This window comes from Onychomys torridus, chromosome 10 (genome assembly GCF_903995425.1).
Source record: "Onychomys torridus chromosome 10, mOncTor1.1, whole genome shotgun sequence".
Classification (NCBI taxonomy): domain Eukaryota; kingdom Metazoa; phylum Chordata; class Mammalia; order Rodentia; family Cricetidae; genus Onychomys; species Onychomys torridus.
In genome coordinates, this window is record NC_050452.1 from 29,790,396 (window position 1) to 29,813,093 (window position 22,698).

Genomic DNA, 22,698 nt, shown 5'->3' on the forward strand with positions numbered 1-22,698 from the left:
TCACAACAATTTTTGAAGACTCAGAAGCCAAACGTCTTTGATGGACCTAAGGTGGTCACACTCCAGGCAAACCCTGAGTTTATGCACAAGTGTGTGTTTGTATGCAGGTAGCCTGGGATGCATGCTCACCAGCCATTATTGCATCATGACTTTGGGCATTTCCTCTTCACCTCTGAGCTCACTTGCTCGCTTACCTGCCCCTCTGGTCCTGTCACTAATGTGGTAGAATATAGGTTTAACAAAAAGTCCAGTGCAGCAGGCCTGTCAAGGGACACAAGCATGGCCCACCTCCTCCATGCACACTTCCCTAAGCCTACTCACATTCTTCCCATGCAGGGGCTTCTGGAAGCTGTCCTCACTGAATGCAGCCATGGGGAGAGAGCGAGCCCATAGCTCATTCTGAACGAGTTCTGCAGTATCTTCTCCCCAGAACCCAGGCATCAGCGTGAGGCTTTGTGAACTAGAAAAGGTGGAAACCTAAGACTGCTGTTCCCCCTCTCAGTCTACCTGCCTTAACCTGGGGCTCCAGTAAAATCTGAGGGAGGGCCAAACCCACTGCCAATGGGGGCCCTGCCTTACTACATCCTTGAGGACCATGGTCAGATTTCCAGGCACCTGCAAGGCCTGAGACCAAACGCTGCCTCCTCAGACACAAAGCCAGGCTGGGAAAGGGCTCCACAGCTTCTGGGCCCCCATGGACCAATGAGGACAGAGGCTGCCCCGCTTTGAGGGAGCCCTGGTTCCTGAGGACACAAAGCCCAGCCCGTCTAAGAGAGTGGTGGCGATACTGCCTGGGTGCAGATCACCATCTCTGCTCCAGGAGTTGCGGCTGCCAAACTGGCAAGGAAAGAGGCAGGAGCAAGCCCTGTGGGTTCTCATCAGCTGGGCTCAAGACTCCACGGTGGCCGCCCTGCCCCAGGACGCTGCAGAGCCCTCAGCTCTCGGAATAAACTTCATTCTTTTCACTCAGATGACACTGGGATAATAATTTCTACCACATCAAGTTTCAGAGGCCGGTCCCCAGGACAGTCAGCAGAGATAAAGCGAGTGCCACCTTTTGTGCAAGACCAAAAATAAATTTAAATGGAAATCATTTTTTTTTTCTCAAAGGAAAAACTGTCCAACACTTCTGGGGATAGGGTGCCAAAGAGAAGGGTACGGACGAGGCAACGCTCACTGAGTCCTGCCTCGGAACACAGGGTGGCAGAGTGTGACTCTGGAAGCTGTTCTCTCTAGGACTCTGCTAATGGCCTCACAGCAAGTCTTCTACCTCTGCTTACAGGAGCCTGGGATCACCCTGCAGCAAGCTCCCAGGCAGAGGGAAGCTGGGGCACAGAGCCCTGAGAATAAGGCGGCCATGGGTTTAGAAGGTGACACAGTGGCTCTGGCGTCAGGGCGGTCCGAGAAGGGCTGAGCAGGCTCCACAGCCTGCAGAAGTGTGTCAGTGACTGATGGTGGCGATGCACAATGACAGGGGAGACAGGTAGCAGAGCCACAGAGCCACCAGCTAGCGATCACCGAGAAGTGACTCAGGGAGCCTGCCTCTGCTTCTTCGAGGTTTGAGACAGGCGCAGCTCCTCGGGGCCATGGGCAAAGGGGCAGTGGGCAGCAGGCAGCACGCAGCCATCAGGATGGTGAGTGAAGAACCAGCAGATGCGCGTCTTGAACACCTCTGCAGGCAGGCTCCGCTTGGCTTCAGGAGGCTTTTCCCTCTGCAACTCTCGCTGCCAGTCACGGATGTGAACTCGCCCATTCCTAACTGAGGGTTAGAACAGAAGGCCTGAGTATCATTAGTGTACAGAGACTGAAGAGCACCAGCTTGTGGGGAGTCCTGACAGAGGGGTGCAGGGTCAAGGGGAGGACTTCCAGCCATGAGTCCTGCTGGACAGGATCTGGGTGTACAGAGTACAGTATTCAGGCCAGGGTGGCCCACTGCCCTCAGCCACTCCATTGTGAGAAGCCAACGGCTCCATGTGAAACTCTGCCAAAGCAACCAAACCTCTGGCCTCCCCAGTGCCATAAAACTACCCAAAACTACCAGCATGGCGGGGGAATAAAAGTGCCTCATTGAGGAAGTCTGGCTCACCGACTTCCAGAACTGAACTGAACTGAGTGTCTGAGTGAGCACAGCTTCCTGTCGGCTCTGAGATCCCCTGTGGTATGGCCCCAGTGAGCCTGGCTGCTTCCATCAGCAGCCTGGGAGTAAATATTTCCCTTGGAAACCTGAGCAATGAGTCCTGAGAGGACCCTATGGACCTAGAACACCGGGAGGGGTTCATCATCAGGAATGGATTAAAGCCCCAGGGTCAAGTGGCACCACACGCAACCACCTCCCTCAGGCTGAGGTTGATCTTCCCTGAACTAAAGCCCAGGTTAAAGTCACTTCAGGACACTTAGAGACGTTTCCCAGAGAAGAGCTTCCCAGTGTAGCACAGGATACAACTTGAGTTACTGCGGGCCCAGAACTCTCTGAACTGTGCCCAGAGGAGCCTCAGGGGCATCTTCCAGAAACAGGACACCTGACTATAAGTGGCCAGGAGTCCCTGTCCCTGTTGGAAGTTTTGACATGTTTAAACAATCTGAAGCCAAGCCACAGTGGTCATGAAGCCTGCCCTCAATGCTGGTTTAGGCCTTCTCTATGGGCATAGTGGCCAGCAGGGGAACCTCCCCAGATGGCTATGAGCTAGTAGCATGCCTAGGCACACTTTTGGTTGCTATTTGCAGGGTTATGTGATCAGGCCCAATCATAGGTATAAAGACCAAAAGGGAGCACTAATAATAACACAGGAATCTGGAGAGGGCAGTAGCCAGGCATCAAGTATACACAGCGTGCCAATGTGCCCAGTTTATACCAGGATGCCAGGCAGCTCCCTGTTGGCCCCACAGCCATCACTCTGGGAAAGATGGTGTCAGGCGCCAGAGGGGTGGCCCTCCAGGGCACATGCCAGCCATTCAAGTCAGACCACCAACAGCTCTCCTCTGGGAAATGTGCTACTAATTTGAAATGGAATCACAGGAACAAATTTGCTGTCTTCCCAACCCTCTAACTCCTGCCTCCTGCTGGGAGCTTGTGGGACTGCAGAGAAACAGAACTCTCCACCCATTAGCTGCTGGACAAAGCAGCCTCTGGCTAGAATGTACTGAGACGCAGGGGACAGGAAGAGCATTGAGGGTGTGCCCTGTCTTCAGGAGCATCAACGCCAGGGGCTCAACTGGCCTGGATTGTCAGCCTGGCTGGAGATCTTGGGTAAGTCACCAACTCCTCTGAGCTATGTCCAATCCTCTAGATGAGGAGGCTGCTTCACCAGCAGACAGGAAGAGACAACTATGCAGGCCCTAGGAAGGGGCGGAGCTGAGGCGCTCAGTCCTGACATGGCATGGACACGTAGTGTTCACAAGAGCTGACCTAAGCTATCTGAAAGCTGGCTTCCTCTGGAGCACACACTCCTCCAGATGACCCAGAGTCATAGTAGCTAAAAACAAAACAAAACCCCATCCAGAGATAAGCCCCAGCTTCAGCACATACTTTCTGCATGACTGCAGAGAGAATGCTCACGTGGCTCTGGATCCCTAAGTCTTCTACTCAGAAATGATTCCAAAACTAACTGTCCCCCAAAGGGAACTGCACAGAGAAGCAGTTAACCCCACACATACATATTTACACTGGACAGGAGCGATGGTCCTTCATGAAATCAAAGAAAACATGTGGGAAACAGAGAGGCCCCTCAGGCTATAGTATTTTAACTGATTAAAGCTTTGTAGGTAAGCACAGATTCCAGGCACTGGGCAGCTCATCTGGACATCTGGGTGTGGGGCTCTGGGTTTTAGCAACACCTCCAAGGGGACTATGTCAGGCCATTCCTGCACCCGCCCGTGAACAAAACTCATCCAAGTGAAGGCCAGTCGGCCGGACAGAACCATATCCAACTTCCCAAGGACAATTGGACCACCAAAGGGCAGGTGTGTAGACCTACACAGCCATGCCCTGACATGGAAGAGCACTTGACACCAACATTCCCAGGTGTACACACACAGGCAGCGAGTACACACATGTTCAAATACATTATTCAGGAGCACCTGACCTCCATGTTCTCATGTGGTTTTTTTCACGTACATGGGACAGCACATATCTGTGCTTGAATATGAGGCAGCACATACCTGTTCTCACAGATGACAACAGAGAGGAGCATGGGACCCTCTAATCCTTAGTCTAAGATCTAAGGTAGAAACAACTGTTTCCAACACCTGTGTCCCATCAAGGTCCCATCCACATTACCATCAGTCCTTCGTGGATACAGATAGGGCTGACCCCAACCTGCCTCAAGTCCCAGACTGTTAGGATGAGGTGCACAGTGCTGGCCTCTAGGCTTCTGCTGACATACCAAAGAACCAGGGCTGAACTGACTGCATCTCATGCCATCACCTAGATCCACTGAGCTCAACGCTGCAGTCTGGGTGCTAATGGGTCACAGGTCCCAGAAGCCGAGACTAGAAGCCTGGCTGCTCCTTCCCAGGCCTCTTGGGTGTCAACCCTCTCTGCTAGTCACAGAAGCCACAGTTCTCTGGCCACTGCATCAGCAGCTTACTACCTAATCCAGACCCTCACATATACCATCCCACTGACCAAAACTCCCCTGGACCTCTTCACTTCTCAGACTCCTCTCCTCCTGGTCCCAACAGGAGCATCACCTCCTAAGGAAAAGCCTTTCTATGTAACTAAGTCCAAGTGGATACCTGTGCCGAAGGCATACTGGTGAAGCAAGAAAAGACAATGCCTGTTGTGTTTAATGCTGTACAAGGAAGCACCTGGGGTGAATGCACTCCAAGTGGGCTGTGCTGGCTAGTCTTATGTCAACCTGACACAAGCTATGGTCATCTGAGAGGAGGCAACCTCAACTGAGAAAACGCCTCCAGAAGACTGGGCTGCAGGCAAGCCTATAGGGCGTTTTCTTAACTAGTGATTGATGTGGGTGGGCCTAGTCCACTGAGGGTAGGGCCACCCATGCACTAGTGGTCCTGGGTTCTATATAAGAACGCAGGTTGAGCAAGCCACTGAGAGCAAGCCAGTAAGCAGCAATTATCCACAGCCTCTGCATCAACTGCTGCCTCCAGGTTCTGCCCAGTTTGAGTTCCTGCATTGGCTTCCTCAATGGACTATGATACGTAAGGCAAACAGACCCTTTCCCCCAAGTTGTTTTGGTCATGGTGTTTATCACAGCAATAGCAACCCTAACTAAGACATGGAATGTACTGTAGAGGGAGACGCACACTCCATGAAGCAGGAGTGGCCGTGGGAGGGCTGGTGGGAGGACTCAGGCCCTGCAGCTCTTCCCGTCTTGTGTTAGTCCTACACGCTCATGACCTCATGGCACTGTCTACACTTCAGGCTTCTGGGAGGACACTGTCATACTCCACTCCCCATCCTTAGACTGAACACTCCCACAGGGCAGGGATGGAGCCATGACAAATGAGAGTGCACCCTTTTATCTCTGGAGCTATGGAATCCGGTGCTGAAGCAGAGACAAGCCTCAGTCTACCAGGAGGGCCACTCAAGAGTCCCAAGTCCCTGTGCCAGGCCCATAAGGTGGAGGCATCAAGCAGAGACTAGGAGAAGGCTCATGTCCCCAACCTGCCTGCTGGACTCTACAGCTCCACATGCTTCTTGTTGCAGGAGACAGAGGTAAACAGATATTCTTGTCGTGACACAAGATGCAGCCAGCAAGCTTTGCAACTGACCATCAGCCCTATATGAGGAACAGGCATCACAGAAGCAACGGGGATTCAGGAGCACATCCTAGACAGGAGCCACCTGGACAAGGCACAGGGAGCCTGAGCCGAGGCCAGAGTGTGCCTAGAGAGAAGGATGGCTATGCTACGGCCTCAGCCTAAGATACAGGCTAGTGGTGGCCTAGGTGGGCACAGGGCCGCCATAATGCCCACTTGGTTCTTCTGACATCCAGGAAGCCCCTAAGTATCACAGCCATTGGGGATGGAAAGCAGAATTCTACAGAATACACATGGAGGAACTGCTGGGGACAAGCAGGATAGACAGTGTATGGTGACCTCATAGGTTTTACCTTCAAACACCTGGTGGCTGTTCCTGAGCAGGGTCTGTAGGCCTCCACACTCCCGCTTCAGTCGCTGCAGAGTCTCTGGGTTCAGTTCCGCAGCCACTTCTGCCAGGGAAAGGCTCCCTGTGGAAAAGTAGGTATCCGCAAACAGCACAGATTACGAGCCTGTAGCCAGCATAGACTGTCAGGTCCCAAAGCCAAACCCTATCCTTCAGCTTCAAGGCCCATGCGTGCTTCAGGTGCAGGATCCTGGTGTACAGTTTAATGAAACCACGTCTTACAACCACAGGACACGAGGTGGCAGTCACCCCAGTCACAGTGACACAGTGTGCCAGCATGCAGAACCACATGCTTCCACTGCGCAGGCTGAGCGTCAAGTAAGTTCACCAACACCTGGTGGGTGGTCCAGCCCCCATATTCTTGGTACAATACAAATGAGATATAGCCCAGAGCTGAGGAGGCAGGGCCAACGGGCAAGCCTTTTGTTACGTCTCCTGGCCAAGCTGGCATTAGAGCTTTGCAGGGCACTGCCCACATGGTGGGCTGGAGTGGGAGGTGTGACACAGAATCGCAGGTATCAGTGAGGTCTCTCCCATTCACAATGCTGCTCAAGACCCTGCTCACGTGGAAACACTCTGATCAGACACCCAGTGACAATGAAGTCTATTCCGACTAAAATAACAATGGGTCTCCCTGGTGCTTTTGCCAAGAATCACCTTCCTGCACCTAGCAGCTCATCTATGTCTCCCAGTAAAGCTGGAGGCTAAAAACAGCCCTGTCTCCACAGCAGTCAGGCAGTAGCAGCACTACCTGACCCAGACCTGAGGGACTCCTGCCCAGTGCCCAGCAATGGCTTCCTGAGATGCCCAGGCCTCCAACAGGCAGTGGGGAGAGGCTGTCTGTGGGCTCAGAGGCCCAGGACCACTCCTTCCTTACAGAGATGCTTCTCACCCAGGGGCACCTGAGAGCCTCCAATGAGCCCAGGCCTCTGGACACCTGTCAGCGAAGGTACCCTGGTATTCCACCTGGTACTGGATCTAGGTCAGAAGGAGGGTCCAGCTAGCTCAGGGCTTTCCATCCCAGGCACAGCCCAAACCCCCCCAGTTCCCATCATTTGTTCTGTTAAACCAGGAATCCTGCTACACGGCACACTCAAGAACTTCCACACCATCCCAGTGCCCTGTGTTCTTCCAGCCTTGCTGGGAAACCTTGCCTGCTGCCCTCTGCAAAGACCCCATATTAGCATCTAAACAGGGAAGCTAGCCCCAAACCACAGAGTGATGGTTCTTCAAGTTACACGGTCCGCTGAGCCAAGGCCATTCTGGCCAGTGTCCCAGAGGGCCTCCCAGGATTGGTTAATTCTGAAGGAGAACATACAAGAAGGTCCTGCCATGTCACATGTGGGAGATGAGAGGATAGAGGGAAGAAACCTAGACCCAACAGTCACAGATGTGGATGTGGCATGGGGGATGAGAGTGTTGCCACTCTGCTCTAAGCTATGCTGGGGGCTACTTGCTCCCGTGCAGGGTGACAACTAGACAACATCCACAGCTTCTGGGACAACCCTGGGTCTAGTCAGCAGATGGCCCCATACTGCCCTCTGGTGGTCACAGGTGGAAGGAAGGGGTGCAGCTGAAAGCTTTGACAGCCTCAACTTTGCATGTAAGAGCAACCCTACTCTGCCTGTTTCTCTCTAACAGGCAGGTTCCAGCCAATGAGCAATCAGATGCAACTGTCCCTTCCACGGCAACAGTCTTGTATTTAGGGATTGCAGAGAATGAAATATTGAATTTGCATTCAAGGAAGTGGGGCTTTGGACACTTGGTGACCTGTTCTCTGGTTGCATCATTTCTAAGGATTGAACACCAGCAGCCCTGGCCTCCACCTTCCTCCCCTGAACAGCAACTATGGAGGGCTGTTCACTCCCAGCCTCGGGGTATGCCGAGCTACAAAGACCCACAGTCTACACTGTAGTGAGCCTGCCCTGGAGGGTGGGGCCTTACCTCCTCCATTCCAGGTCTTCAGACCCCCATCCTCAGAGCTCCCCATGTTTAACTTCTTTCCATCTAACAACAAATTTGCCACTTGTAAAACCACTTGGTCAATGAAGTCTCGAGGGAGGGCAGCACAATTCCTCACACGCTCGGCCTTTTCTCTAGGGCAGAACCCAGGCATCCAGAGCCCTGGGGCTGGGGCTGCGCCTCCCTCAGCAGCCCGGCCACCAGGCATGCACTCAGCTTCAAGGTCAAAGGTCCTGTGACTATCTTGATGATCAGCATCATGGGCAGCAACCTGGGGTACAGAAGGCGCATGTCCCTCAGCAGGCGAGCTCTGGGGGTGGTCCTGTCTGCTGTGGAGGTACCGTGTCCTCTGCTCATCCATCCAGACCTCTGCAGAAGGCAGGTATGTTCTGGATTTCCCAATGAGGCAGACCTGTGTTTGAAGAGACGCTATATATTACAACATATGCCGTGGAGCACTTTTGTGCTGAAGAACAATTCACACTAAAGTTTTAGCAATCTGTCACAAGAAGAAAGAAATCCTTATTTTAGCCTTTTGGTTGTACTTGGGATGGACTCCAAGGCCTTGCGCATGCTGGGAAACATTACCCACTGAGGTCTACCCTAAGCCCTGAAATACCAACAGAAATGATTTAAAAATAAAAAAGCTAACAATAAGAGCTGGTAAGGAATGTGAGTGCAGATGTATGGAAGGTGCAAGTCAGCTCAGGGTTTGAAATCCTTCACTCTGGTGGTCTTTACTAGGCTTGCCTTTGCCCCAGGGGTGACACAATTTACCTCTGAAAGGCCCCAGGGATCTGTGCGAGAACAAGCTGTATGTTAACCTGCTAGCACGACACTTGGAACAATGCAGGTGCCCAATGCATCTAAGGAACTTCCTCTACACTCTCCTTCTGGTCATTAACTCCAGAGTTAGAGTGCACACCAGCAAAGGGAGCCAGTGGAATTCCATTAGGGTCACCCAGCCCTGCCTGCCATGTTCTCTGGGTTTTGTTTAGTCCCCAGTCCAGCACTTACTGGGCACCTCCCATACCACCCAACTGTAACACTAGGTCAGAGACTGCATGAGCTTCCTTGGTTATTCATGGTGAGCAGTGAACACAGGTGCAAAACACAGGTCTCGACACCCCAGGCTGAACCTTCTCCAACCCAGAGGAGCAAGGCTTGCCAACATGGTGCCAGCCTAAGGATAAGCTCTGAAGGAAACTTCTGAAGGAGCCCCAAGCAGAACCTACTCCCTGACCCTGCACATGCCCTGGCACATACCCGCTTGGTGGAAGGAATCCTGAGGCAGTCCTCCTGCACGTGGAAGCCACAGGAAAGCCCCACCTCCAGCACGAAGTCCAGGTACTCTCGGTACTGTGTCTTCCTGCTCTGCCGCCGGCAGTATCGCCCCACAAAGTCAAAGAAACAGCAGGGCAGGACGAAGAACCGGCAGGTGTAGGAAGACCTGGAGGAGGAAGAGACCCAGGAAGTCCTCAGGAGCCCAGCACAGACCCAGGAAGACCTTAGGAGTCCAGCAGAGACCCAGGAAGACCTGAGGAGCCCAGCACAGACCCAGGAAGACCTTAGGAGTCCAGCAGAGACCCAGGAAGACCTGAGGAGCCCAGCACAGACCCAGGAAGACCTTAGGAGTCCAGCAGAGACCCAGGAAGACCTGAGGAGCCCAGCACAGACCCAGGAAGACCCTAGGAGCCCAGCAGAGACCCAAGAAGTCCTCAGGAGTCCAGCACAGACCCAGGAAGACCTCAGGAGCCCAGCACAGACCCAGGAAGATCCTAGGAGCCCAGCAGAGACCCAAGAAGTCCTCAGGAGCCCAGCACAGACCCAGGAAGACCCTAGGAGTCCAGCAGAGACCCAGGAAGACCTGAGGAGCCCAGCATAGACGCAGGAAGACCTTAGGAGTCCAGCAGAGACCCAGGAAGACCTTAGGAGTCCAGCAGAGACCCAGGAAGACCTGAGGAGCCCAGCAGAGACCCAGGAAGACCCAAGGAGTCCAGCAGAGACCCAGGAAGACCCGAGGAGCCCAGCAGAGACCACAGCATGCACAAACAGCAGAAGACCGAGTATCTAAGCTGCTCCTGGCTATTCTTACATCTAAAGCAATGGGTCTTTCTTATTTACTTTTTGAGGCCACAGGGCAAATGCACTCAAATGCACTACTTATTCCTGACTTCTGGTCTCCACCTTCAATGTACTGGGGTTACAGTCACAGTCATCACACTGGGATTGTTTCCCATAGATCTCTAAAAACCATGCCACACATTGTACCTTTCAACAAAATAGAAACTGAATTAATAAAAAATAATTTCCCTGTGCAGTTACTCTGGCCCACTGTGACATTAGCTTTCTGGAGCTGGAACTTCAGGTAGGAATCAGAAACCAAGACAGGCACAGCAAAGGTAAGTTCAGACTTGACCTGGAGTGGAGCCAGGAGCACAAACAGCCAGAGTCCTGGTGGCAGGAGAGGCCCGAGGGCAGACTAAGGGAGGTGGGGCTGAAGGTACACGCGTGTCTCACACTCGTCCAAGAGCCGTCTAAAGGTGCGGACTGCTGCAAAGGATCTAAGGAAAGACTTTTCCTTGAAGGCAAACCCTCTAAAACCAGAACACTTTCCAAAAAAGTATGTATCTTTCGACATGGGATAGAAATAGTAACCGGGATCAGTGTTGGCTGACAGAACATGAGAGGAACCACCTGTGTGGTTCAGGTTTTCAGTAGTCCCAGTTTCAATAGAAAAGCAGGTAGATTTAAATTTACTCAATGTATCTATGCTACTGTCATTTCAAGACTCTGAGTTACCATGTCAAATGCCACACTGCCACAGTGGTGAGGGCTGCCATCGTGGACATGATGTGCACAGGAATGCTGTGCCACCTGCCTTTCCTACTCACCTGGCTGCAATGACAGGGATCCAGGGAGTGAGCTCATCAGAATGGTTACCAATCAGCCAGTCAACACCAGGGAACAAGGTCTTGTCACTTGGGGTGATGGAACCTTCCTTAAGAATGGCACACAAGATGACCCAGTCAGTACATGCACCAGAAGCTCTGAGCCATGATTCACAGTCACAGTCCACCTACCACATGATCCTTCCAGGCCTCCACTGTGCCCAACTTACTAAGAGGAGATGACTGTCCTAACCATAGTTGGCCTCCAAGGATACAAACCACTGGCAACTTTTGGGACCCCCAAAAGAGCACTTTTTCTGGGTGATGACTAAAACTTGCCCCTGTATAAACACAGAAAGCAACCAGCAGAGACACAGCTGGTGACTGGTCTCCTCTGAGAAGAGAGAAAGTCCTCTCAGTTCTGGGTTATTCTGTCACTATGGTCAGGGGACTCTCAGCAGTGACACCTTACCCACCCTGCCCTTCTGAGTTTCTGCACATCACCCTTCCTGGCAGTCAGCAGCCACTCTCGAATAAACAAGTGACATCTTAGAGAACTGACTGGAGAAACAGAGAGGAAGGAGGTGCATCCTGAGATGGTGCAGGATAGACCCCAGGGGATGGCGTGCCGCTCTGACCATGCCTGACTCTCCAGCCCTGCTCTCTGCACCAGTCCTTACTGTAGGATTGTTAGCGCCCCACAGCAGCCTTCACGGAAGAAGCGTTACAGCAGCTCTGGGGCTGTTGACAGACACTGAGACACTGAGCATACACTGGCCAACCGCTAAGTGCACAGTCACATGGGAGAAGAAACCTTTAACAACATCTATTATCATTTCACTCACTCTGCATTTAAATCTGCCCATGTATCTCTTCATGATTCAAGACCTTAGTTATACTTTGGACTGCCATTATCTGGCTACATGGACCTGGAAATAGTCAGACTTGCTTCACTAAAGGCCTTCTAATATAGCAAATTGCAACCGTGCTGTTTGATGCACAAACTTAATACAATCTGAGATCATCATCACAGCACCATATTAACAAGGGATTCCAGACACACTTGCACTGAATAGGGATTAGAAAGAAGCTTAAGCCAAGATGGATGGGATTTCTAGGCAGAGCTATCACAGACATCACACAAATGCAGCTGGAAACAAACTGTTTACTAGAAATATACCAGCAGCACGCAGCTTCCAGAGAAGCCTCAAGGCCACAGGCTCAAGCAGAAAGTGGAACAGAATCACAGTCGACTTCCCCCTGGAATACTCAACACTAGAACCAGTGGCCTGTGGCCACTGAGACTAGAAGGGGTTCCTGAGTCAGGTGACTCACTGACAGCTCTGAGGCAGGTGCTGGAGACCCCTAATCAACAGCCAAACCTCTATACAATTCCTGAAAGCCCCTCACACCAACTAGCCCTTCCTTCAGTCAGGACTTACTAGACGGACAGTCTGAAGTTCATCCCAAGCAGGGTTAAGACCCGGGGCACAGGGATGCTGACATCGCCAAATTTCTCCAGCTGATTATCGTCTCACACACAATCAGAGCCTTAGGCACCAGGCATGAAGATCTATGGACTTAGATCTCACCCAGCCAGCTGCATGACTCTATGAACCTGCCAGCTTACCAACAGTTCTCAAACTCAAGACACTACAAGCATTTCTTTCTTTTTGGACATAAGGTCTCACTCACTATTTAGCACTAGCTGGCCTAGAACTTGCTCTATAGACCAAGATGGCTTAGAACTCAGTCTGCCTGCCTCTGCCCCACAAGAGCTGAGATTAAAGGCTATCTCACCATGCCCACTCCTAAAAACATTTCTCAATTTTCTTTCCTTTTTGTTTTTTTTTTTTGTTTGTTTGTTTGTTTGTTTTTTGAGACAGGGTTTCTCTGTGTAGCTTTGCACCTTTCCTGGAACTCACTTTGTAGACCAGGCTGGTCTTGAACTCAGAGATCTTTCTTTCCTTTTTTTAAGGTCAGGGTCTCATGCAACCCAGGTTGGCCTTGAACTCATTATATAGCTGATCCTCCTGCTTCTACTTCCAAAGTGTTGGAATTACAAAAGTTCACCTTCTTGCTTGGCAAATTTTCCTATAACGTGAATCTACAAGCAATTAAGAATCCCTGGGAAAGCAACCATGAACACAGAAGGAAGGGCTGAGTTGCGGGGCTGGCAGGGAGCTTCCTGACCCTCAAGTCTTTGTCATGTTATCTCAACTTGAAAAAGAGATATGATGACAGAAAATGCAAGTCTCTAAAGTTGTACTTTTTGTTGGAGATGAAGCAGTAACAACTGTGGGCAGTGTCTGGGGGTAGGGAGTGGGCAGTCACTGTGGCAGCTGTGGGCAGTGTCTGGGGGCAGGGAGTGGGCAGTCACTGTGGCAGCTGTGGGCAGTGTCTGGGGGCAGGGAGTGGGCAGTCACTGTGGCAGCTGTAGGCAGTGTCTGGGGCAGGATCTGGGTAGACAGTACTGCAGCAGCTGTAGACAGTGTCTGGGGCAGTGGGGGCACACAGGCATAGTGGTAGTTGCTGATGAATACCTGGTGCTCATCATGTTGAGATGGTTAATCTTGACTGCCAACTTGACAGGGTTTAGAGTCACTAGGAAACACACTTCTGGGTCTGTGAGGTTATTTCTAGAGAGGTTTAACTAAGAGAAGACCTTCCTGGTAGGCTGCTGTACATCATCACTCAGAGTGGGTATCTGAACAGACTCCTGCAGCAGGCTTTGAAAGGGGGAAAAAGACATCTCCACCCTGCAGACCTCATGGAACATCTCACATAGGTGCACAGCACAGCTCAGGGAAGAAGGCCTCCAGACAAGGTCACCATAACCAGAGGCTGTGCTGAAATCGTCCCACCTCTCTCCTTCCTATGTCAGAGCACCCAAACTAAAGTGAACACTTGCAGTGAGAGCTGACGGAATCCAGAGCGCTCCTGCCAACAGCTGACTCTAGGGGACAAGTCTTGCTGGAGCTTCAGAGAATGCGTGGAGTTACGGGGGAAGGCAGTACCTCCAGCTGAGTTTGGGGTCCGTACATGTCCCAGATCTTTCTTCTTCGGACATCAATCCCTCTGCCTGGATGCTGAAATGAGCAGTTTTGAAATCGTGGGTTAAGTTCAGGCAACTAAGTTGCCATAAGTTGGCATAAATAAATCTGCAGGCACCTGCCACTGCCACATAGGAAGGGCAGGTCGTGCCCGGCATCTGTGGGAGGCACAGCTCTCAGCTCTTGGCAACACTACACATCTGCATGGCTAGTGAGAACTTGCACCCTACCAGTGATCACCATAGATCTTCAAAAGGAACCACAGTGGCCTGTGTCCCAAGACAGTGCCCAGGGAACATGCAGGGGAAGGCAAGCTTGGATCCGCCCCACCAAGGTCCCTGAACCCTGGCTGCAACCTTATTCATTCCCCTTGGGTAGAGGGCTATGGAATCTTCCTATCAGCTCTACACCCAGCTTCCAGGTCTTCACAGGGATACCACTAAAAATGCCTCCTTTATAAACACCAGGGAAAGCTCCAGCTTGAAGCTGTGGGCACCACTCTGAGCCAGGCTGACTCTGAGTCCAGGCAGTTGGAGCTGGGTGTGGCTGCATACTCTGGAGAAGAAACACAGGGGCCCCCTTCGTTCAACCTAGAGAAATCTTAAGAAAAGACAGCAGAGCCATGCTCACCCCCTCACTGCTCAAGATGTGGACCAGGAGGCCATTTCCGCACCCCAAGTCCACGAAGGACTGCTTGGTGGTGACTCCCATTTCGGCCCTCTCCTCTTCCCATAGGATCTGAGGAAAGAGACAAAGTAGAGACAACCCACGTTAACTCATTCTGTTCCAGAACAAACCTAACAGAGCAAAGGCACATGCCTGTGATCTTGGGAAGTCGAGGCAGGAGGGCTGCAAGCTCAAGGCTTGCCTGGGAAAGCTGGTGGGGTCCTGGTGGGGTCCTGTCTCTAGACTTCAGAAAAGGAGTTGGTGACGAACGGCTCAGTGGTAGAGCACTTGCCTGGCATGGGTGAGGCCCTGGGTTCCAGCCCAAGTATACAAAAGAGAAGGACCCAACACTAATGCCACTGGGGGAGGGAAGGATGGAGAGACTTCTCCCAAGGCCCCAGGGATCCCAGGCAGGTGACACAAAAGAGCAGAACAGATGGGATCTTTGGCCCGAGGGCACTGCCCCTCCACCCCCACTGTTCTCCCCTGATGCTGCATTCATTCAGGCCTGAGACAGTCCAGCACCAGAAAAATGGCATCCATGTCCAGTGGGCATCTCTCCTCATCTGTTAACTTCTGCATGCCTTGACAAGCAAAGTAACCCTGTTTTCTAAACTAAACTAAGAGAGCTACAAGTTTAATGGAAACTGGGAAGTTCTAGTTTAAACACTTTACAGATAAGAAAATCAAGAGTACTGAGTTAAAGAAGTGTCCAACTGAGCTGGCTAGCTAGCAAGTTAAGGACAGACTGGGGAGAGAGGCCCAGCCCACAGCTGGCGGGCACTGGATTGCCGGTGCCTCCAGACAACTGTGTCTCAATGACTCCTGCCCCACCTGCCCTCTTACACCCCAACTTCCAATTCACACATGCTCTGTGCTCATGCAGGAGCCATGCAGGATGTGAAATCATTTCACAGCAGGGCAAACCACAAGTCCTGACTGGTGAATGCTCTACCTCCAGCTAGTAGCGTCTGCCAGAGGCAAGCTTCACATACTCTCTGAGTGTGAACAAGTGCTCTTACCAGCAGGTATGTGGCAATGGCCACGTCTTCATACACAAACTTTTCAGGATCTGTTACTTCAGGCCAAACCTAAAATGTTTTCAGGGAATCAGTAAATAGCTGTGAAATTACCTTGAACACCTTAAAGTGTCTCTAAACAGCCTAAGTCAAACCAAACTAACCATATAGTAAATACACAATTTTATTTCAAAGGCACGAACTCACAGTTGATCTCTTATAATTAAGTGCTTTATACAAGAACGGAGTTACTACACTGCATGTACGGGACAGAAAATGTCCTGGACAAAGTGATCCAAACTATCAATGATATAGTCTAAGATGTTTGACACAGAAAAAGTCAGCTTATCTAGATAAAGACAAGGACTAATGAAATAAGGAAGGAGGGCAGGGCTATGGAGGAAGCTCAGTACCAAAGTGCTTGCTTTGCATGAAGGTAAGAGTTCAAATCTCAGCACCCACATAAAAAGCCATGTATGGCCATGTGGTTTGCTGTAGGCCCAGCCCTGGGACACTGGAAACAGGAGGGTCACTGGGACTTGCTGACTGCCAGCCTAGCTCCAAGTTCAGTGTAAAACCCTAGTGATGGAGCATGGCACATGGCACTCTCCTTGGACTCTGCATGCGTATGCACTGGTGCATTCATCCTCACTCACATACATGTGAGCACTGACACAAAGGAATGATGTGAGTGGTTGAGTGGTGCAGACAGACACAGACTGGGTCTCAGGAGCTGGGCCAGCTGCTCAGAGCCAGGCTCTGACTGACAGGCAGGATGATCAAGGCACCTTGAGAGTCAATCATGTACAGAACCGACAGGTCTGGTGAGTGATATAATGGATAAACCATGTCCTGGGAACAATTTAAAAGCTGAGAAATAGGAGCACCTTCTTAAAGGTATGGAGAGTCCACAGGGGCACAGAAGACCCCCCGGGCCAGGGTCTTCAGGAGAATGCAGCTCAGCTGTGTCCAGACAGACCTGAACCACATCTCTATAATGAATCACTATGGCTCCAAGCCTGGGGCTTTGGCTACTTTGCCTTATAAGCGCAAGGTCTAACTCAAGGTCATCTTGTCATGAAGCACGCTGCTTTTTGGAGCACTTGTCGCAGAGACAGCTCAACGGTTAAGAGAGCTTACTGCTCTTGCCAAGAACCACCCAAGGCAGGCAGCTCACCACTACTGCACATAACTCCAGCTCCAGGAACTCTGGCACTATTATGTTTCTGTGGGCAACTGCATGCCTGAGCACATATTCCCACAGACAGGCACACATAAAAAAAATAAAAAATTTTTAACTAGGCAGGCCCACATGGTGGCATATGCTTGTAATCTTAGCACTTGGGAGGATAAGGCAGGAGGACCATGAATTTCAGGCTAACCTGGGCTACAGAGATATCCCATCTCAAAACAAAAATAAAATTTAAACAAAATGTACACTTTATAATACAGTAACTAACACAATGCTTATTATTTATTATTTTTAGAATAAAAATTTAGAATAAAATTTCCCTTTTGAGTTCTTGAAAAATATAAAAACTCCTGGGTTTAAAAATGTACCAAAACGGGTTGGGGATTTAGCTCAGTGGTAGAGTGCTTGCCTAGCAAGCGCAAGGCCCTGGGTTCAATCTCCAGCTCAAAAAAATAAAAGTACCAAAACATACACTTGGCTTACACTGTCTGCACCCACAGTGGGTTTTCAGTGTGGTACCTTAACTTGATAAGAAGTCTATAGGGAAGAGTCTCCCTGGCAGGCACTGGCCATGTCACTTGTTAAATGGGGGGATGTCGGACGCTCCTTTGCATTTACCTTTACCATGTCTCGGTACTTCTCTTTGAGCTCCTGGTACATCCTGCTGTAGCGCAGGATGGACACCAGGGAAAGCGTGCTTTTAAATTCACTCTTCCTGTTCTCCACGGCCCACCTGGCCAGCTTGGACAGCAGTTCTTCTCCAAGCCAGGCAGGTTTGGGATAGACAACGCCATCTGAATGCCACATCTCTGGACAGAAAATTAAAACAGATATAAACCTTCAAAAATAAGAGAAATACCAGTGAGAAGAGCTGGCTTCAATTCTTATTCTTTTTTTTTTTTTTTTTAATTATAAATGCTTGGCCAATGGCTCAGCCTTCTTATTACTAGCTACCTCTTAATTTAAATTAACCCTTTTCAATTATTATTCTTGAGTTACATGTTTATCTCCTAGAAGAGGGCAGCAACTAAAACATCCTTTCTCTCTCACTGTGTGTGTGTGTGTGTGTGTGTGCGCGCGCGCACATGTGCTGCTATGGTCAAGCCCTGGGTCTGTAGAGGCACACAATGGGCAAGAGTTCCACCACTGAGTAACAAGCAGGGCTCCAAACTATGACAAGACATGCCACCCACTCCTCTGGACCAAGCTATACAAACAGCAGCATGATGATGGGATTGGAGTTCCTATCAATTTGGTCTAGATGTGAAAGGCCTTCCGAAGGCTCCTGTGTTCAAGGCTTGGTCCCCAATTCAGCCAAGCTCAAAGGTGGAGCCGTTGGGAGGTGACTGGACCTTGAGAGGACCAAGCTCATCAACCGGCTAACTCTTCGAAGGACTCAGCTTATGGGCTACTGGGAGTGGCGGGAGCTTTAGAAGGTGAGGTTTTGTTGGAGGAGGTAGGGAGCTGGGGGTGTACTCCTGAAGGGTATAATCTGTCCATGGCTCCCTCTTGCTGACAACTTCCTGGCTGCCCTGAGTGAAAGGCCTGATGAAAGCACATGCTCCTCACGTCAGGTCCAGATACCAAAGAGGGGAGCGACCACAAATTAAAACCTCTGAGACCTTTGAAAAATGATATACGTGTGTGTGTGTGTGTGTGTGTGTGTGTGTGTGTGTGTGTGTGTGTGTTTGCATGTGTGCATGACAGAGGACAACTCACAGAACATGTTGGTTCTCTCCTTCCAACATGTGGGTCCTAGGGATCAATCTCAGGTTGTAACATTTGAAGCAAGCACCAACCCAGGACCTGCACCAGGAACCAGCAGGGTGGTGACTACAGTACACATCTGAGAGCATCCCACCAACACAGGACCTGGGCTCTTCTGCCCCCCAGAACCTTCCAGCTGCCCAGGGATAGGACATCACATAGCAGTGCAACAGAGCGGAATCCGGCTCTTACCATTCGCCTTCACTGTGATGGAGCCGGAGCTGATACACGTTGCTCACCTTAACCTCCAAATTCCCCTCATCATCCTCTTCCAAGGGTAAAAAGGTGACACTACCATAGGTGACATCTGAGGGAAAAGACAAAGCCAAGAGGTCACAACCGCTCTAAACAGCTCATTGGAAGTGGAGCTGAGCAGCAATGAATATGAGGAGGACGCTTTCCAACCCTCAGTGGCTGTCCAGTGCTGTGGAGAAGGGCTCTGCACTTGGTACACTATTCAGCCAGCACTTAGAAAGTACAAGGCCTGAGTCAGGTGGTGGTGGGGCACTCCTTTAATCCCACCAATTGGGAGGCAGTGGCAGGCGGATCTCTGTGAGTTCGAGTCCAGTCTGGTCTAACAGAGTAAGCTCCAGGACAGCCAGGGGTACACAGTGAAACCCTGTCTTGAAAAACCAAAACAAACAAACGAATGAACAAAGAAACAAACAAGGCCAGGACCAAAGGCACTTATTGCCATGCTTGAAGTTCTATCACTGGGACTCACGTAATGGAAGGAAGGAACTGACCCTTACAAATTGTCATCTGACCTCTACAAGGGTGATTTGGGACACACATGCACGTGCACATGCACATGCCTACAGCAGAACCAGTGAAATGTCTCAGCAGGTAAAGGTGCCTACTGCACAAGCCTGGAAACCTGAGTTCAAGCCTCAGAACCACATAATGGTGGAGAGAGAGGAGCGACTCCACAAAGTTGTCCTCTGACCTCCATATGCATGCCAAGGAGATCATACATACACAACAGCAATAAATAAAAGGCTAAACTGTCCACAAACAATCTGACAGTGACAAACTCCTGGAGAGCAAAACTGTCCCTGGTGGAGACCCTCTGCTGTAGACGAAGAACCTGGAGAGCTATTGTACACCGGGGGCCTCCTGCTTCACCAACTGGTAACCTTTGCTGGCTGTCTACATCAAGATGTCTGTCTCTCTTTTCTTGACAAGGTCTCACCATGTAGTTATAGCTACAGCTGGTCTAAAACTCAGAGATCTGCCGCCTGGGTACTGAAGTTAAAGGCGTGAACCACCACATGCCGTGAATTGTTTCTTTTGTTTTGGTTTTTATTTTATTTTATATTTATATAGAGGTTTGTATAGTCCAGACTGGCCTCAAACTTGCTATGTAGCTGAGCCTGGCTTTGGACTCCTGATCTTTGTGCCTCCATCTCCCAGTGCTGGAACGACAGGCTTGTGTGCCGGGTCCATACTGAGAAGTATGTATCATGTACCACCAGCCGTTTCAAGTACTTTATAGTGAGCAATTTCACTACACTATCAGTATTCAATTTTGCAAACGAAGAAACGGAGGCACAGAGTTATACAGCTAAAAATGGCACAGCTGAGTTTAAAGCCATGCCATGGGGGGCCCATGAAGTTGAATACTGTGATGAGTCTCCCTGCAGAAACCTGAGGAGAAAGCAATCCTTATACTAGCACTGCTGATGGAGGGGTGGTGCCTCTCTGAAAGAAAGGAAGGTTAAGTTCTGTCTGGCCTCCCCCTACTGAGCAGCCAGCATACTTCCCTTCCAGACACCTCCCACTTAAGCTTGCTCAGTAAAGATAGTTGGGAGATGGAAAAGAATTAATGCTCTGACATTAATGACAACAGGTGGAAGAACTACGCTCGACCAGAGGGTCCAAGGTCCAGAGCACAGCACTTGGGATGTCTTGGGAAGGCAGAGAGACAGTCAATAGTATGTAGGAAGCAACATGCATCTCCAGTGACTACAGCCCAAGAGAGCCACAGGGGTCTCCCAAAGATGTCCACACCCTAAGGCTGAGTACTCAGGAGTATGTGGTATTATGTGGAACATGACAGACATTATAAAGGAAAATACTCTGGGCTACCAAACTCAATCCCATCAGCACCAACTGGCAGTGAACTATCTTCAGGTGGATGGATGTCAGAGAGATCCATTCAAAGCATGCAAAGGGCCACGCACTGCCACAGGCATAATGATGTAGCGGGCAGGACAAAAGAATCAAAGAGGCCTCTAGGAGCAGAACACTGCCCCAGTTCTACCACCCTAAGCACTGGACCCTGACAGCCTGGATGTCCGGTCTTTCCTTAAGGTCTTGGAGGCCCCGTCTTTCCCATAGACTCCCGGGAAGAGCCCTGTCAGCCAGCTTGTGGATTTGGACCTTGCGAGAGTCCAGTGCTTGGAAACCAGCAGAGTCCACCAGGATTCTGACCCATGGAGCTTTGAGCAAGGACCAATTTGCCTGACCAGCCATCACATTTGCAGTGATCTGCTACAAAGGTAACTAGAAAGTCAACACATTGTGGCGGTTAAGTTCAAAGCAGGGATCCCCTGACATCTCAAGGCTAGGAACACTCAAAGTTCATGTCTGAAGTACAACCACCACTGATGAACAACAGGCTGCCATCCATCCAGGCTCAACTCAGGAATATGTGGTATTCACTGGGCTCAGTCACAGGTCATCTGTCCAGGAACAGCTTCCCCTTCAGCTACCTCTACAGATGCTAAAGTATCCTCCAACACCCAGCCCATCCTTCACCTGTCGCTGAAGCCTTCCAGACCCACAGCATCTGCTCAACAATCCCATTCTCTACTGAGGACACACACTCCCACAGATCTCTTAGAGCCACGCAATGACCATGGCCTCTGTACGTTGCACACGTCATTAATCCAAGCACTTGAGAGGCAGAGGCAGGCAGATCTCTGTGAGTTCAAGACCAGCCTGGTCCACATAGCAAATTCCAGGCCACATATGACCCTGTCTAGAAAAGCGAACGCTTTTCAATCTATTCGCGCTCTTCCCACTACGCTCCCACCTTGCACCACCAGTTCTTTCTTTGGCTCTGTAAGCGGGCAGTGAGGGCTCGCTTTCGGGATGACGGTTCTGAGAATCAAGTCGAGCTTCTGCGGGGCTTCAGGCTGAGAATCCAACGCGGAGCCAGAGAGGAAGGCCAGCATTTCCGGATTGTCGTGGACGAGGCTTTGAGAGACTCGGTCCCACAGAGAGTCTAGGTCAGCTGCGGAGGCGCCGCCTTCGCGGCCCGCTCGAGGTCCTAACCCTGGCTCTCTCGCGGGAGGAGCTTGTCCGGGTTCTCCGGCATCATGCTCCTCCAGCCCGGGTCCCTGTCCCCGCTGCGGTCCTTTCTCCGTCTGGGCGCGGGGCCGGAAAGCGCTCCCGCGGGCCTCCGTGCGGGCGCCGCACAGCCGCTTGTTGGCCACCTGCGGCCTCTCCAGCCACACGGCCACGGCGGCCCAGAAGCCCGTGGGAAGCAGAGCACCAGGGTCGCACAGCGGTACTCTGCCCACCTCCGCCATCTCTGCGTGCTCGGCGCGCAGGGATGACGCATAGGCAGCGCGCTGACGTCACGAAGTTAGAGCCGGAAGCCCACGCTGTTTTGCACAGTGGGCGGTACCCTCTGGTGGGGCACCTGCACCTGGCAGTGATGAGGGCTGAGAGGAGCATCCGCCTCCTTGAACTGAATCTCTAGGGATCCTCTCCAGCTGAACGCTCAGCCCAGGCCCTCTCCTTGTCTTGCTCTCTGACATGCTTTCCTGGAGCAGTACGTCCATCTTATGCCCCCCAAATAAAATTTGGCCCCATAGGTCCTACCTCTCCCAGGGCAAAGCTAACAGTAACACTGAGAGAAGTATGGGGAGGGCGTTGTTCCTTTAGCAAACAAGACGTAACAGAGACTCACAGCAGAAAGTCACACTTATGTGGAGGATTCTACAAGGCTGGGTGACTAGAATTTCGTGATTGTTTAGAGTTGGAATGCAGATCCGAAGCCAGCATTACC

General features: G+C 51.1%; 1 protein-coding gene across 2 annotated transcripts; it reads right to left on the reverse strand.

The window, feature by feature from the left end:
• Positions 1-1,074: 1,074 nt before the first annotated feature.
• Positions 1,075-22,235, reverse strand: Trmt44 (tRNA methyltransferase 44 homolog). Of its 2 annotated transcripts, XM_036201495.1 has the most exons (11): positions 21,718-22,235; positions 18,873-18,987; positions 17,532-17,751; positions 15,725-15,793; positions 14,667-14,774; positions 14,001-14,072; positions 10,987-11,093; positions 9,359-9,542; positions 8,075-8,504; positions 6,078-6,194; positions 1,075-1,759 (listed from the first exon to the last, which is right to left on the reverse strand). In XM_036201495.1, exons 1-11 carry the CDS (start codon positions 22,214-22,216, stop codon positions 1,530-1,532), a joined length of 2,151 nt encoding a protein of 716 aa, XP_036057388.1. In that variant the 5' UTR covers positions 22,217-22,235; the 3' UTR covers positions 1,075-1,529. The 2 variants fall into 2 exon arrangements, with proteins under 2 accessions (XP_036057388.1, XP_036057389.1); XM_036201496.1 differs by lacking the exon at positions 21,718-22,235 and having other exon boundaries at positions 17,532-17,722; positions 18,873-18,934.
• Positions 22,236-22,698: the final 463 nt, after the last annotated feature.

Coding starts and splice junctions, on each gene's coding strand:
- Trmt44 (XM_036201495.1), bottom strand. CDS start 22,216: ATGGCGGAGGTGGGCAGAGTACCGCTGTGCGACCCTGGTGCTCTGCTT. Junction 14,073..14,666: donor ACATCTTGAGCAGTGAGGGG/GTGAGCATGGCT, acceptor TGCTCATTTCAG/CATCCAGGCAGAGGGATTGA. Junction 6,195..8,074: donor GAAGACCTGGAATGGAGGAG/GTAAGGCCCCAC, acceptor ACTTTTCCACAG/GGAGCCTTTCCCTGGCAGAA.